General features: G+C 42.5%; 1 protein-coding gene across 1 annotated transcript in view; it reads right to left on the bottom strand.

The window, feature by feature from the left end:
• Positions 1–15906, bottom strand: part of col6a4a (collagen, type VI, alpha 4a) — a 61202-nt gene that overhangs the window by 7066 nt on the left and 38230 nt on the right. The window contains exons 8-35 of the mRNA XM_088327143.1: positions 15118–15675; positions 13665–14243; positions 13001–13579; positions 12544–12905; positions 10149–10227; positions 9925–10070; positions 9763–9855; positions 9647–9700; positions 9497–9568; positions 7740–7766; positions 7616–7660; positions 7482–7535; positions 7303–7365; positions 7164–7229; positions 5858–5911; positions 5740–5775; positions 5586–5648; positions 5457–5519; positions 5322–5384; positions 5191–5253; positions 4935–4985; positions 4765–4800; positions 4607–4669; positions 4471–4533; positions 4327–4362; positions 4217–4253; positions 4109–4120; positions 692–1185 (exon numbers count right to left, since the gene is read on the bottom strand). Of these exons, the coding sequence (XP_088183269.1) occupies positions 692–1185; positions 4109–4120; positions 4217–4253; positions 4327–4362; positions 4471–4533; positions 4607–4669; positions 4765–4800; positions 4935–4985; positions 5191–5253; positions 5322–5384; positions 5457–5519; positions 5586–5648; positions 5740–5775; positions 5858–5911; positions 7164–7229; positions 7303–7365; positions 7482–7535; positions 7616–7660; positions 7740–7766; positions 9497–9568; positions 9647–9700; positions 9763–9855; positions 9925–10070; positions 10149–10227; positions 12544–12905; positions 13001–13579; positions 13665–14243; positions 15118–15675 (3911 nt within the window). The remainder of the gene's footprint in view (positions 1–691; positions 1186–4108; positions 4121–4216; positions 4254–4326; positions 4363–4470; positions 4534–4606; positions 4670–4764; positions 4801–4934; positions 4986–5190; positions 5254–5321; positions 5385–5456; positions 5520–5585; positions 5649–5739; positions 5776–5857; positions 5912–7163; positions 7230–7302; positions 7366–7481; positions 7536–7615; positions 7661–7739; positions 7767–9496; positions 9569–9646; positions 9701–9762; positions 9856–9924; positions 10071–10148; positions 10228–12543; positions 12906–13000; positions 13580–13664; positions 14244–15117; positions 15676–15906) is intronic.

Raw genomic sequence — 15906 nt, 5'->3', positions numbered from 1 at the left:
ACACTCTTCTGTTCAACAGCAGGGCCTGACAGCTTTCACTGGTTTACCCCTGCCGCATCATACAGGTGCCCTGCCCATCCTTTAGAACGCGTCCAAACATCTACTATTGGTCGACATAATATAAAGGTGGTCTGCTATTGGTTTGCATCACGGCATCATGAAATTATTACATTACATTTAAATAGTACTTATTGTATACTATAATTTTAATATTTTGATCTCGGGTAACAGGGATTCGGAAGGCATTACCCTATTACCATAGGTATCTGTGCCCTGCTATACGGTAGTTTCATTTTGTGATCCCCTACTCAAAACAGATTAAATTCCAAATACAGTGGAAAAGGTAAATTCAGCCCCATTCTTTTAACTTAAATGCTCAATGTATTAGAAATAAGAACCAGAAAGCTGCATATTCTCTTCAGCGTGAATGACACGGTCGAAGTCTGTCTTAACTAAGATAATGCCTAGTCTTGGCTGTCCACCCACACGAGAGGTGGGGGTCAGTTAGGGGGGCAACAAGGCCTCTTCAATGTAGCTACGTGAGACTCAATGGTCTTAATTGGTTCAAACTGGATAACGTGTGCAAGAGTGCTTTTAGATAGGTCACAGCAACCTAGCGGGTCAGCTCAAGTCCTGCATCTAATATCGGAGAGGCCTAAATTCCCGCCAAAGACCCTGATCTGAAACTTACCTCCATGGCACGGCTAATGGCAGGAGCATTCCTCAGGGAGATGACGGCCGGCACCACGTTGAGGGCGCGGTACTCCATCACCGCCGTCACCACATCGCTCAAATCCTGCGCGGGCCCGTTGGAGAAGAACACGGCCACCTTCCTCATCATGGCGCCCGATCGCACGCGTTTTAGCACGTTGTGCGCTACAAAACGCATGGCGGCGCCCAACTGCCGGCGGTTGCTGCTCCGCTCCAAAGCAACGTTCCTCACGGCGTCCAGAAGTTGTGACTTGCGGCGGTAGTCGTGGAAACGGACCAGGTACTTGGTGTGGGCGCTGTAGGCCACCACGGCCACGCGGGCCCCCGTCGGGCAGTTGCTCTCAGCCACACTCAGGTCCTCCAGGAGGGACAAGAGGGCCGAACGTTGCCGCTCGAACGCCGCCGGTGTCACGTCTTCGGACATGTCCAAGGCCACCACCAGCTCCGTGGGGAGAGCAGGGCAAGAACCCAAGTCTGGATGAATGCGGCAGGCGGTGAGATTGGTAAGCAAACGTTAAAGGTCATTCATGTAAGATAAAACATCTAGTTGGATCCGCCCATCTCTGTCTGTCCCTCACCCCTTCATACACCCCCCCCCCCTTCGGAGGAAAACAAAGCCTATACAACAAGGACAGTACAAACATCTTCTTTGTTCCTTTATCTCTTTGTTTTCCTTATCCTCACTGTAAAATGTGGACCTGGAGTGCCACGTCCAGTTTCGTTGTCACAATATATCCCATGTTGTAACAATGACAATAAAGGTATATTCTATTCTATGTTAGTTCACTCTTACATTGTGTCTTTAATTAATTCATTCATTGTCCATTCATTCGTTCATACCCAAAACTCGCCCCACCCCTTTGTGACGTTTTGTGAGTTTAGGTTTTCTTATTTGCACTTATTTCTGTAATTTGTTCTTCAAATACATTAGTTTCATCAAATTGTTTCTGAAACGCTCACTAATCGAAGCAAAATAATATATTAGGTGTTAAGTGTTTAAATTAATATTTAGTGTTGAAGTATTTCTGCTGTTTTTTTGTAGTATGTTTTTAGCATTACTGTAGTAATATTTTTGGCAGTACCTCAGGAGGTAGAGCGCCGCATGAGACCAAGAGGTTTGATTCCTGTCTCCTACGAGTTAAATGTCAAAGTGTTCTTGGGCAAGACACTAAACCCCTAAGGCCTTGCACAGCTGATGCCGCTATCAGGGTGTCATTGTGTGTGTATGAATGGGTAAGTGTGAAGCACATTGTAAAGCCCTTTGGGAGGACTTCAGTGACTTGAAAAGTGCTATATAAATGCAGTCCATTTACCATTTTTGTGGTTATGGGTTATACCAGGTGTCGGCAACAAGCAGCTCTGGAGCCACATGCGGCTGGAATGAGTTTACGTCACCTTCCTTATAAGGCTTATATAAAACTTTTAATATTTTTTGTGGCTTTCAACATTTTTTGTTGCCAACCTCTGAGTCCTATTTATTTGGGTGTTTTTGGCAGGTTGAGAAAGCATTTCCACATAAATCAATAAGAACACATCTGTTTGCCATTATTTATCGTTGAATATGTTCATTTTCTATTCATTCATTCGTTCACTAAAACAAATGGTAAGAAGACTATCAATATGCAAGCCATTATTTATTTGCTCAGTGGTTTGTTTGGGCATTGGCATTGGGTTATATAGATAGATAGATAGATAGACACTTTGTTCATCCCCGTAGGGGAATTCACACTTCCAGCAGTATCCTTGTGTTGAAAATAAAACAATAATAAAGTAAAAGAAATATAATACATAAATACCCAATGTAACGTGTTGATATAAAGTATTTAAATAGTGCTACATAAAATACACACTGTTATTAAAAATAGGGTAATATGCAATGTGGGGGTGTGGTTTAATGTGGGCTTTTACTCCCCCCGGCTGGAGTTAAAGAGCCTCATGGCATGAGGAAGAAATGATCTCCTCATTTATACATGAATCTGTTCATTGGTCCATTTGTTAATTTATCAAAAAGAACATGCGGGAAAACGGCGAGTAGAATGCTTACCATCGTTCATTTTCTCAGTTGTTCACTTTGGGTTAGTCTTGTTCCACGGACAGACTGAGGAGATCATTTCTTCCTCTTTAACTCCACCCGGGGGAGTAAAAGCCCACATTAAACCCCACCCCCACATTTGCATATTACCCTATTTTTAATAACAGTGTGTATTTTATGTAGCATTATTTAGATACTCTATATCAACACGTTATATTGGGTATTTGAAATGAAATGATCTGCATTTATATAGCGCTTTTCAAGTCAAGACTTCCCAAAGCACTTTACATTGTGCTTCACATTTCCCAATAGCGGTCGTGCAGCCATGTAAGGCGCTATCCTGCTTATTGGGGGTATTAGGGGTTCAGTGTCTTACCTGAGGAAACTTCGACATGTAACACGGAGGAGCCGGGATTCGAACAGCGATCTCTTGATCCCAAGACGAGCGCTCTACCTCCTGAGCCACTGCCGCCCCCTGTATTCTATGTCTTTTCTTTTATTATTATTTTATTTTCAACACAAGGATACTGCTGGAAGTATGAATTTCCCTGCGGGGATGAATAAAGTATCTATCTATCTATCTATCTAAATGCATCCATTTATCAATTTATAAGGAAGAACGAGTTGTAAGATGGCCACTAAAACGCCAGCAATCATTCATTTTCTTCGATGTTTGTTGACTCGTTCACATTAGACCGTTTATGAATTCATGTATTCATCTGTTCATTCATCAGCATTAACATTTGGGAAAGACCTAGCGAAATACTACCCACTATTAATTGGCTCCATTTTTTAGTCATTTATATTCATTCATTCGCAAAAAAGTAGTAAGATGGCTTCCAAGACATCACTTGCTACCTCATTCACTGTGGGTCATTTGCAAGTGTCTTTCATTTTTCATATTCACTCATTCACCCATTCTTTTTTCACACACGTTCGTCTACTTTTGAACTTACTCAACTTTCATAGTTATTTGTTCTTTCATGCATTAAAATTGGTTTATTCATTCATTCATTTGGACATGTTCGAATACTTTAATCAGTTTGCTTGTTTATTGATTCTATTGGTCCTTCTCTCATTCTTTAATGATTCCAATTCGTCCTTCATTCAACCATTCAGGTGTTTGTCAATCCATTGCTAGATTAAAGAATTCATTCGTTCATCAGAGCATAGATAATTTATCCACTGAGTGCTAGTAACTGATTCCTGTACTTTAAGCAAGGTCTCTCGATCATGTTTGTGTTTGCTCGCTCGTTTGTTCATTCATTCATTCAGTCGTTCATTCATTCGTTCGTTCTCAAGCCGATGTCAGGCTGGCTGCTGGGAAGTGAAGTCTGACAAAGACAGGAAGTATCATGAACGTACCCATGGAGCAGGCTGAAAGAGACAGAAAACAGAAAAAGAAGCTTGTACCTGATTGGATGACGGCATGAAAGAATGAAAGTGGCCTTAGATAAAAAACACAGGTCTCACCGCAATTTTCTCGGATGAAGGTGATCAGCTCGCAATCCTACACGGCAACAGCACACATGAGGAAACGCCTCAACACAATTAGATGGAAACCCGATAAAAGCGGCACTTACTGTCTTTCCTTTACCTCCAGCAGGACCTCGTGGGCCCTGCGTGTGCCCAAAAAGATCATCGACTCATTAACTTGTTGTTTTTCTTTTACAATGGTTGTTTTCTGTGATTTTTTTTTTTAACTAAAGCAGAAATTACACGCTCACCCTGTGCCCCTCGTAACCTGTCACTCCGGGTTGACCCGCGTCTCCGGTACGACCCGAGTTACCCTGCGAAGTAAAAAGGGAAAAACTCAACAATTCTGTATGTTTTTTCTAATAGATTTGGCTGGCAATGACCTACCCCTCGACCTTGGTTGCCTTTCCGTCCTGGGAGACCTTTAAGACCCTGGAGCCCGCTTTCCCCCTGAGAGCGAAAGAGGCATCATAGCCAGTCAGACCTCCCTCAAAAGGCTTTCTTTCATCAAAATATTTCCCGTCAAAGAAATTCGAAACACTCACCACTAAACCGGGGTACCCGGGGAAGCCCGAATCTCCCTGAAAACACATGCACACAAAAATGTAGAAAGAGAATACACACACAAAGCGCACAAAAGAACCCCAACACCAACAAAAAGTCAACGTTGATTTGTGACCGTATTCATAATCTTGCAAGAATGTCGCCCGGTCACCTTAATCCCTTTGGGTCCAGCTGGTCCGTATCCATCTCTGCCGTCTTGACCCTGGAGGAGGTATCAACAGTTTATATGAGGGGTACACAAAGTACAGCTGTATTTGACACATGACACATACTTCTTAAAAATATATACATACACATAGCTCATTCTATACAGTCATTGTTCACACGTTATTGTGTTTATGTCCGACTTATTCAAAGCAGATGCTAATGCTAAGCAAGTTAGCATTTTACCTGATAAAAACACTCACCGGTGCCCCCCGTGCTCCGATGGTTCCCTGCACACCTCGCACGCCTGGTTCTCCGGGTTGTCCCTTTAACAAGGAACATGACGGTTACCATACCGACATTACGTAAATTCGGTAAACTGTGATGGACTAACCTTCTGACCGTTACCACCACGTCTGCCCGTAGAGCCTGCCCCGCCTGGCGACCCTGGTCCCCCCTGCAAGACACCGCATTTGTTTGTCTACATTCGGTACTGTTACTATGGCGATAACTCCGATCGCTTGGTTACCTGTGGTCCAGGAAGTCCAGGGATGCCCCTTGGTCCAGGTTGACCTCTGACTCCTCTGGGGCCCTGAAAAAAATCAACCGAACGAGAATCAGTTTTTAACAGTGACGTCACTTCCTGTTTGGTACGAACCTGAGGACCCGAAGCCCCAGGAGTTCCTGACACTCCAGGATCTCCAGGACTGCCCGAAGCACCCTGAGGAGACACAAATAGAATACACACATTTGTCAGTGTAATTGTTGGTGACATAAAGCCGAGTGTGAAGATATTGTGGTTGATCCCCAACCTTCTCCCCGATGTTTCCTCGTCTTCCATCGGGGCCCTGGCACACACAAGACAAAAACATATTCAGCGTGAGACATACTGAGCAAATTCAACCAAGATGGTGTCAGAAGACATCTCACAGCATTCCCGGACACGCCGGCTTCTCCGGCTCTACCGTCTTGTCCTGGTTCTCCCTGTACAGAACAAAAGATGGGAAGTAGAAAACAAGGCAGGAATGAAGGGGGGACAAAGAAGAAGGTCACAATGGAAGAAGGTGGAATAGAAAAAACAGAAGTAAAAGGAAGGAAAGAATAAACAGGAAGGACAGAAAGAATAGAGAAAGAAATGAAGGAAGAACAGAAGGATGAGAGGAAGAAAAAACCAAAAGGAAGGAAAAGAAAAGAATGAATAGAGAAGGAGCAGAAGAAAGAAACGATTAGAAAGGAAGGAGGTAAGTTAGAAAAAAGGTAGTAAATAATTAATGGATAAAGAAGAACAGTAAGAAATAAAGGGAGGAAGGAACAGGGAAAGAAGGGAAAACCAAAGGAGAATGTTAGAGAAGGAAGAGGGGAAACAAGAAAGGGAAGTAGGGAGAGAGCTCGGAAAGAAGAGAAGGAATGGAGAGATGAAGGAAAAGAGAAAAGGAGAAAAGAAGTAAAAGAAAGAATAGAGAAAAGAATGAAGGAAAAACAGAAGGCAGAGAGAAAGAGAAAAGAAGGAATAGAAAAGAATGAAGAGAGGGGAAGAAAGGAAATTAGAAAGGAGGGAAGTTAGAAAGAAGGGAATGAAAGAAAAACAGAAAGGAGGAAAGCAATAGAAAATAATGAAAAGAGAAAGAGAAGAAGGAAGAAAGAAATAGAAAATAGTGAAAAGAGAAAGAAAAAAAGAAGGAAGGAAGGAAGGAAGGAATGGATGAGGGAGGAAGGAACAGAGAAAGGTAAGACAAAAGAAGAAAGGAAGACAAAAAGGAATAGGGGAAACAAGAAAGGGAAAAGGGAAGAGAGCAGGGATACAAGAGAAGGAATGTATAAAGGAAAGAAAGGAAAGAAGAGAGAAAGAAATGAAGGACAAAGAGAAGGAAGAGAGAAAGAAAGACAGAAAGAGAAACAAAGGAAGAGAAAAGCATGAAAAGAGAAACAGAAGAAAGGAAATCAGAAAGGAAGGAAGATAGAAAGAGGGGGGGAAAGAAGGAATGGATAAAGAAAGAAAGTAAGAGAAAGTGAGAAAGCAACAGAGAAATGAAGCCAAAGGGAGAAAGGAAGAGAAAAAGGAAGAGGGGAAACAAGAAAGGGAACAAGAAAGGAAGGAGGAGAAGAAAGAAATGAAGGAAGGAAAAATAAAACAAAAAAAAATCAAATGTTAAAACCTAACCGATAGGTGTTTACAAATCAAAGTGATATCATCATGATAATGTCAGAGGCAGTGTTGAATTGTGGGATGGCTGACCGGTAATCCAGGATTTCCGACGTCTCCTTTGGGCCCTGGCAAGGTATTGTCCCGTCCTGGTTCTCCCTGAAAAAGCACTCAACTGTCAGTCAAGTCATCAGCACCTTGAATGGTCTTCCTAAACAGGTGAGAAATTCACCGGATCTCCTCTCAGGCCTCGCTGTCCTTTGAGCCCCGCCTCCCCTCGGATACCTGGAATGCCCTGAAGGAGCAACAAAATTACTCCTCTCAAGCAAAGGTCAGGAATTCAAAAGGTCAAGATGTTTGAAGGCCAGTTCCAAACGCTACAACCAAACGATGACACCATGATCACTTTACCGGATCTCCAGCATGTCCTCGCTCTCCTCGGCTACCGGCTCGTCCCGGCAGGCCCTGCATGCGGAAACAACAAGAGCCTTTGTCACAATCTATAATGATGATAATGAGGGTAAAGAGAAACCCCCGAGATGTACCTGATCTCCGTTAACGCCGTCCAATCCGATGTCTCCGTCGTCACCCTGCCGAACCAATCACGCGACGTTCTTCAAAGTCAACTTCCTTCTAAAAGATCACCTCATCTATGCTAATGTCACTTACCCGATTACCTCGCAGACCTCGGTAGCCCTGAACACAAAACAAACGAAACAGGCAAGTAAGGCTCAGCATGAAAAAGTAGACCTCTAAGATACGTAGTTTCACTTTGTGCTGTGGATTTTTTTTTTCTCCACTATACGACAACAGCAAATTATTTTACGTCCCAGTTCAAACTGGTCTCAGTTATGTCTCTGGTTTTGGTCGATGTCCTGTCTGTTCGAGTCACTGCATCATGAAAATACAGATATGCTATTAGCCAAACTACCTCCCACAATGCTGTTTTACTTTTTCTTTCAGTTTAGTATCTTGTTTAAATCATTTTCAAGTTAGTGCAATACAGTATTGTATATTTTGTAATGTATTGATTACCGGTAGTTAAAGGTCCCAACACTTTCAGTTCAGCTAAGGGAGAAGCAAATGCTTGGATTGATTCGACCCTTCCTGGATTGATTCCTGTGTTGTTTTTCAGTAAAACCCCACAAGAATTACCGTATTTTCCGCACTATAGGGCGCACCGGGTTATAGGGCGCACCCCCAAAAAAATACTACGCCATTGCTAAACTCGGCCGATTGCAGGGTTTGTTTTGGCCATCTAGCCAATCCGAAGCTCCGAATAACTTCAGCCAATAGTGATCGATTCAAATGATAATTGACACATTGGTTAGCCAATGAAACGCCGGTATATAAATCCCAGCATACACCGCGCACTACTCCACGTTCGGGGTAAAATCGAGTCGGCGGCTGTTGAGTAAGTTGCGAGACCTTGCGAATTTAATATTGAGCCATATATAAGGCGCACTGTGTTATGAGGCGCATGGTCAGCTTTTGAAAAAAATTAAGACTTTTAGGTGCGGAAAATACGGTAATATTTTTTTCCTTTTTTTTGTACAAGAGAATGGCGCCATAATGTTTTTGGAATTAAAAACTTCATTTTATTAGGAAAACCCAAAAATCAGATCATTTTGTGTAAAATTACCTGGAAAAATGGATGAATTGAGATTTTCTGGGCTTTTATTTATAAAAAAAAAAACAATTAGTTTGGGTTTATCCAAATAAAAATGAATATTTCAAAATAATTGTTTTAACAAAAGAAATCAATTTTATTTCTTCAAAACACCAGAAGTTGGGATTTATTTGTCCAATTGTTTTTGGAGTGTAAAGAATATTATCCTATCTCACAGACTATCAGGACTATTATTACAAATAAAGAGGCGCTTAAAGCAAGGACATTTTCAAACGGCATAGAAATCCTTGAACGTTAAAGGCTTAAAATCTATTTCATTTTAATCCGCCGTCGCCTTCCTTCACCCTCCATTTGCATCCACCCGCTTCTCTACTAAACCGGCTCAAGTCATGTCACATTAAAGGTAAATAAGCGTTCATTTTTCTTTTATGGGTGTATCTATTCATTATCTTGTTTAATCATATGTATATTAAGCATAAGTATCATGGTTCATAAGTATCACTCTGGACAGCTTTCTCCACTGTTGGCACCAGTCTAATCCTTAATATTGTCGGCCCAGTTCTTTTTCGGTCTTCCTCTCCTCCTGCCCCTTGGACTGTGCCCTGAAGAATCATGTTGGCCAGTCCTGATGATCTTGTGAAGTCTGGTATTTAGTTATTTTAAGGCTTTTGTCTGTGGTACCTGGGGTTCGGAGCTAATTACCTTAGCTTTCTATCCCCTAACCCTAAACAGCAAACTCACTTTGCGATCCCCACCTCACAACAGATTCATGTCCTATCCGGGGATTCTACTGTACCTTTGATCCTCGGATTCCTGCGCAGCCCTGAACACCTTGAGGTCCACTCGGTCCGGGACCACCGCGCTCACCCTGGAACACATTGACACCAAGGATAAACACCACAAGCAGTTTTCAAGGAAGGATCTTCAGGAATGTGAGATCACTTACAGGTACGCCCTCCTCTCCTGGGAATCCTGGATAACCTCTTTGCCCTGACGCACCCTGCAAGAGATAAATAACATGAAGAAGACCGCGATGGTGATGACGATGACCATGAATGTAACCTTTGAACCCAAGGAACCCCGAGATCCACGGATGCCTTCGTGCCCTGAACATTTGCACATGACGCTGCAGCACTCGCGATTGGACACCGTGTCCTGTCAAAAAACAACATGGAGTCAGTCATTTATTCGACTAGCATTAGCGAAAAGAAGCATTCAACTCACAATCTGCTTGAGTATGGTACTGCCCACGCTCTGCATCCCAATACTAAGCGGTACTTTGTAGCCGAACCCTCGGCCGAACTCTAGCATCTGCAACTGCGCCAAGTCCGGCGCCCCCTCCAGGCCCACCATCAGCAGCGCATCCACTCCTTCGAGAAGTCGGATTACAGAAATAAAACTTCAGGGTTTTTTTCTATTCTTTTCATTTGCTTTGCTTTATTTTTTACCAGACTTCCGCAACTGTTCCGACTCGTACTCCAGCGTCATCACATCTTCATCTAGACCATCTGAGAAGATAACCAGGACCTGAAATGGGACAGAACACGATACTTTAACATTGAATCATTTTTACTTTCCTGGTTTGTACAAAATTGTTTTATTTTGTAGTAAGAAGTGGCCTGGAGCACCATTGTTAGATCTTTCACCTCAATACTTTAAAAAGAAGTAACATTGAAAGACTAAAAATAGAAGAATCTATTTAAGACCATGAGGAGATTTAATCAGCTCAAGAATGTCAGTGCAGTCCATCACAAAAAGTAAAGTCCATCTTTCGTTCCTGTTAACAAAATCCCATTGATTTCCTCAGGCAAATGTTGAGCACTTCGAGCAAGATTTCCCCAAGAAGGACGAGGCTATCATCAGTGGAATAATGCTCTCAACTTTTGGATCCCTTTATGTTTAATGTTTACATTTTTAAAATATTTACAATGTATAAGAATGACGGTAAACCCCCTCAGTCTTTGCATTTGTGAATTACATCTGCCATTGCTTGTAGCTCTTTTATGCATAGAATATCCTGTAATAAAAACTTTGAAGGAACTCCAGCTCTTATTTTGACCAACTTCTCGACTCGTAACCCGGAGTTAAAAATGGAACATGAGGCGGAACAAAACCTGTTCCTTTTTATTTTCAAACAACATTTCAAAAGTATTTAATATACCACAAATTATAAACTAAGCGGAACTATTTGAGTGAGGTATAATGCATTTTTGTAGGGCGAATTAACCCCCCCTGTATTTCTGCCCCTAGTGTGATGAAAAAAAGAGGTTGGACGACTGATTGAGGGGGGAGGGCATTTCCACAAATAGGACTCCAATATCTATTTTTTATGTATGATAATTATGTTCAAATACCCTTTAAACCAGGGGTGTCGAACAGCCGGCCCGTGGGCCATACCAGGCCCGCTAAGGAATTGAATCCGGCTTGTGAGACAACGCTCAAGGAAGCGCAAGAGAAAAATGATCTGCAGGTTGAAATATGTCCACTTGATGTTGCCAAAGCCAGGTGCCTCTCACAAACGCTGTACTTGTATTTCCTTCCTTTTTCTCTCACTCTTTATCTCTCTCACTTTCACTCTCTGTCTCTTACTTCGTTCCTCTTTGTCTCTTTCTCTCTGTGTCTTTTTGCCTTCTTTTTCTCCCCTTTTTTCCTTTACTCTTCTTCTCTCTCTCTCTCTCTCTCTCTTGCTTTCCCCTTTCTCTCCTTCTCTTTTCTCTCCTCTCTTTTTCTATTTCTCTTTGGATTTCTTTCTTTCTCTCTTCCCCCCTCTTTCACTATTTCTCTTTTTATCTCCTTTGTTTTTCACATGCTCTCTTTCTCTCTCCCTCTCTCTTTCTCCCTTTCTTTGTCCCACCCTCTCTTTTTCTCTCCCTCTTTCTTTTATTTCTTTATCACTAATCTACTAGTGCGGCCCCAAAAGAATGTTTGTTCTAACGTGTGGCCCCCAAGTTAAAATGAGTTTGACACCCATGCCTTAAACTGTTAGATAGGGAAGTAGAAGTAGAACTATTTTTATTAGCTTTTAAGTGTATTTTTCGGAAGAGTCTTTAACCTTTCTTATGTATTTTTCCCACTATAACAGTTGCTCCTCTTAAAGGGACAGTGTACATGATTTAGCGCCTCTAAGTGGTAAAAAATGAGATGTAATTCATTCGAAAAATATCGATTTAAATAACAAGCAAAGATACACGGACTATCGAATAAACCTTACTATCTTACTGCTACGGGTACCCGAAAACAACAAATGTTGCAAAACTCTGGGCAAAGAAATGAGAAGAGAAGGGATGCGGTTTGGTCACTTTGAGTCTTCGTAGTTTGTATTCTTCCTCGTGCTTTCTAGGACTTGTTTTCGGTTGTACTACATAACACCGCGACATCTAGTGGTCAAACAGTCTCACATAATCAAAAGCAAAGTCAAGGGCGTTGACTTCACCTCATTTTATTTCCTGGTACATGGCTCATCTACAATAGGTAAGTACATATTGGGTTTAAAATCCTGTAATCTTGTTTAAAGCATGTTTAATTTCTTGGAGTTGTTTTTTTGTCTTTTAAAATTCCAACTGATGTGAAATCATGCGGTTGTCTTTCTTTGAAACACCTTTGTTTTGTATGGTAAGACATAATAACAGATATATCGCTCCATTTGACGCCTGACTTGTGTTATTTCTTTAGTTTCATAAAAGTCCGCTTGCGGTGTCTGTAGAAATAAAAAGCTTGCGGTGGATCTTAGTAGATATGCAATTGATTGTGTCTTTTGGTATGGGCCTCGCAACATATCCTTTCCCTGTGCAGTATGAATTAGGCACGAGAGACTTAAACTTCCAAGACTCACTTGAGACTTACCTTCACACCACCTTTGGAGTCCTCACTGAACTTCTGCTTGAAGGACCTAAACATGGCGCTGTTGAGTCGTGTAGGGACATTCAAGTTCAATGTCATGACCTTGGATACCACGTCATCGTTGGGGTCATAGGGATTGAACTTGAAGTCGTAAAGGGATCGTCCGTCCAAGCCCACTACCCTGTAACCGATTTTGGTTTTGATGGGCGAGGGGCCGGTGCAGCACAGCCCCTGGATGCTGGAGGCGTAATGGATGATCTCGGGCAAGAAAGTCCTAAGCTTTGTATGGCCGCTGACTAACGTCTCACCGGGAACTCCTCTCCTTTGAGAAATGTCGAATCCCACAGCGATGTCTACACTGCAGCCTGAAGCAACAAGTACAGACGAATCAGACAGAAACGTAAAAACGCCTTAAAGAATGAAAAGAACCAATAAATAACAGTAGGAACAGGGAACGCACTTGTCTGCTCTTTAGGCGGTTTGGATTTACAGATGGTGTCAACAACCTTCTGCCTGATTATTTCCAAACTATCAAAATTCTCAACTGTAAAAAGTCTGTCATGGGTGCCAGTGATCTGCAAGAGCTGCAAGTCATGTACGTCTCCAACGCCGATGACAAACAATTCGACCCCGATTTCCTTGAGGCGGTCCGCGGCGTCTTGCACCTCGTCCTGGGATTCGCCATCCGTGATCAAGACCAAGTTCAGGGAGACGCCGGCCGACCTGCGGCAGCCATTTGATTCCTCAAAGTGGCCCCGGATGGCATCCAAGGCACGTCCGATCAGGGTTCCGCCGCCGCGCTGATTCATGGCCATGATGTGCTTGGTCACCGACTCGTAAGTGAAAAACTGGTTCAGGTAGAACTCATGCTGGAAAATGTCACTAAACTGGGCTAGGCCGACACGCACTAAATCCTGGCTGACTTTGAAGCTTGACACAAGTTGTGTGGTAAAGTTCTTCATGATGGTGTAGTCTGAATAACTGATGCTGCCTGACTGATCCAACAGGAAGATTAGATCGGCCTTCTGCTTTTCACAGGCTGCAAATGAAATTTGTGGAAGGGATTTTAATTATACAGTAATTTCATCCTCTGACGAGGTGAATACAAATTTGGTATCTCCTACCTGGTTTTGTGGATTCGCAGAGAACATGTGTAATGTTCTTATACAGAGTTTCCAGCGCGGCAAAGTTGTTCACGTAGAAGACTTTGTTTGAGTCTTTACCCGCCATGATCTCCAGTTGTTCCATGATGGCGCCTTCCACTCCAATGCTGAAGACACTGATTCCGTTTTCCCTCAGTGCCTTTGATGGCTGCTGCAGATTATTCTGATCTGTGGCATCGCCGTCCGTGATCACCATCAGAATCTGTGGCACACCGAGTGCCGCACGCCCGCCATGCTCGGCATTGAAGAAGGGCAAGGCATAACTCAAGGCTTTTCCTGTGTAGGTGTCCCCGTATGGAGACCTCAGCGCTGAAATGGCTTTAAGAATGTCTTTCTTGGACTCATACTGGTTGAGAGTAAAAACCGACTTGGGATCTGTCGAGAACAGAATGACTCCAAAGCGGGTGAGGTCTTTCCCGACAGTGGTTTGACTAACCATTGATGACATGAACTTTTGCATGCTTTTGAACTTGTCCGCAGTGATGCTCGTGGAGCCGTCAACAAGAAATATGATATCTGCCTTCTCTGTCTTTTTACATTCTGTTGTAGGAGAAAAGAAGAGTTACTTACATCGAATTTCACTGTACAGTATATACCTGGTATACGTCAACCCCATGTTGCGACATTTTTACTTTACAGGTGGAATTGAATGTTTTTTCAGACCCTCTACATTTTCCGCATTACACAAAAGTAACCTTTTTCGCGACCCTAAAATCTTACAATATTCTAACCTTACGGTTTTCATGCCTATAAAGAGTTACATCTCTAAGATTTCTGTGTGCTATTGGTTGACATCTTAATAATTAGCTGGACTGCTATTGGTTTGCGTCACCTCATCATGAAAATACAGATATGCCTTTCTCTTCATTCAGTTCAGAATCTTATGTGCTTCTTATAGACTTAAAAAGGTGCTGAAACAATTGTGTATTTTTTGTGCTTAATAATTATGAGTCCCAAGACTTGCAGTGATGCTAAAGGAAGAAGCAAAACATTACAACCTTGGAAACAAAGCTTATACTAAGAATGCAAAGGAATCGCAAACCCTACCTAAGTTACATGACTGTAACCTCTCTAAGAAGGCGACTTTTGTTAAATATAAGCGAGGAAATATTCTAAGGGCACAACAATCTTTACAAGGTTAATTTAGAATCTGTCGTTGCCGTCTCAGCTCAAGTCACGTCACACCAAAGATAAATAAAATTGTGATTTTCCTTTCCATGTACATTTATCTATAATGTTATTTAGGCCTATATGCACAAGTAGTACTTACTATACACTCTTCTGTAATTGTAATGTGTTTTATATAGGATAAGCTTTTTTTATCCCCGCTATTTGCAATTCCCACCTCAGAATGGATTGTTGGATCACGGGAATCTACTGTAGTGGGAAGTGAGTAAAATCCAAGATTAATTACCTCTTTTTGGATCACAGATCTCCAAAGCCACCTGGCTCTCCAAGTCCTTCAGAGCATCAAAGTCTCTCTCAGCGTAGACCCGTTCTGGCGATCCACTAATTTCCAGTAACTGGGTGCTGTTGGCATCTACAACCCCAATGGCGTAGACCACGACACCCTTGCGCCTTAGGGCAGCAGCTGGAATTTTTACATTATCCTGAGCTTCTCCGTCAGTGACCACCACCATCCTCTGTCTCACACCAGGACGTCCGCCTTGGGACGCGGAAAAGTATGGCGTTAAAGCTGCGATAGCTTCTCCCGTGTGCGTACCCCCGCCAATCTGTTGCATGGCATCAATGGCTTGCAACATTTGGTCTTTGGTAAAGTGACGATTTAGAGGGAACACCAACTGCTGGATGGTGCTGAACTGCATGACACCCACGTGGACGTCGCTCTGCCCGATGTTGGACTTTCCGACCACAGATTTCATAAAGTCCTTCATTTTTTCATAGTCCTTTGGGTAGATGCTCCCAGAGCTGTCAATCAAGAACAGAAGGTCTCCGGGTACATCTTTACAAGCTGCAGGAACACAAAATAGAAAGTCATAAAGGAATTGAGTCCCAAGCACTGGACTTAATGCTGCTAAACTGCCTTTTGCCTTGTGTGGCGTCCCAATCCATCACTAACCCCCAAATTTGCCATATGTAGACCCTTCCATGTCTTTTTTTCAGATTATTGAACATTCTATAAAAACGAAAGATTGTGTATCCATGATTACTCAATCCCGGTCCTCAAGGGCTGAAATCCCTT

This window comes from Urocampus carinirostris, chromosome 2 (assembly GCF_059441175.1).
Source record: "Urocampus carinirostris isolate Australia breed hairy pipefish chromosome 2, RoL_Ucar_1.0, whole genome shotgun sequence".
NCBI classification, from domain to species: Eukaryota; Metazoa; Chordata; class Actinopteri; order Syngnathiformes; family Syngnathidae; genus Urocampus; species Urocampus carinirostris.
This window is presented reverse-complemented; position numbering and strand designations above follow the sequence as displayed.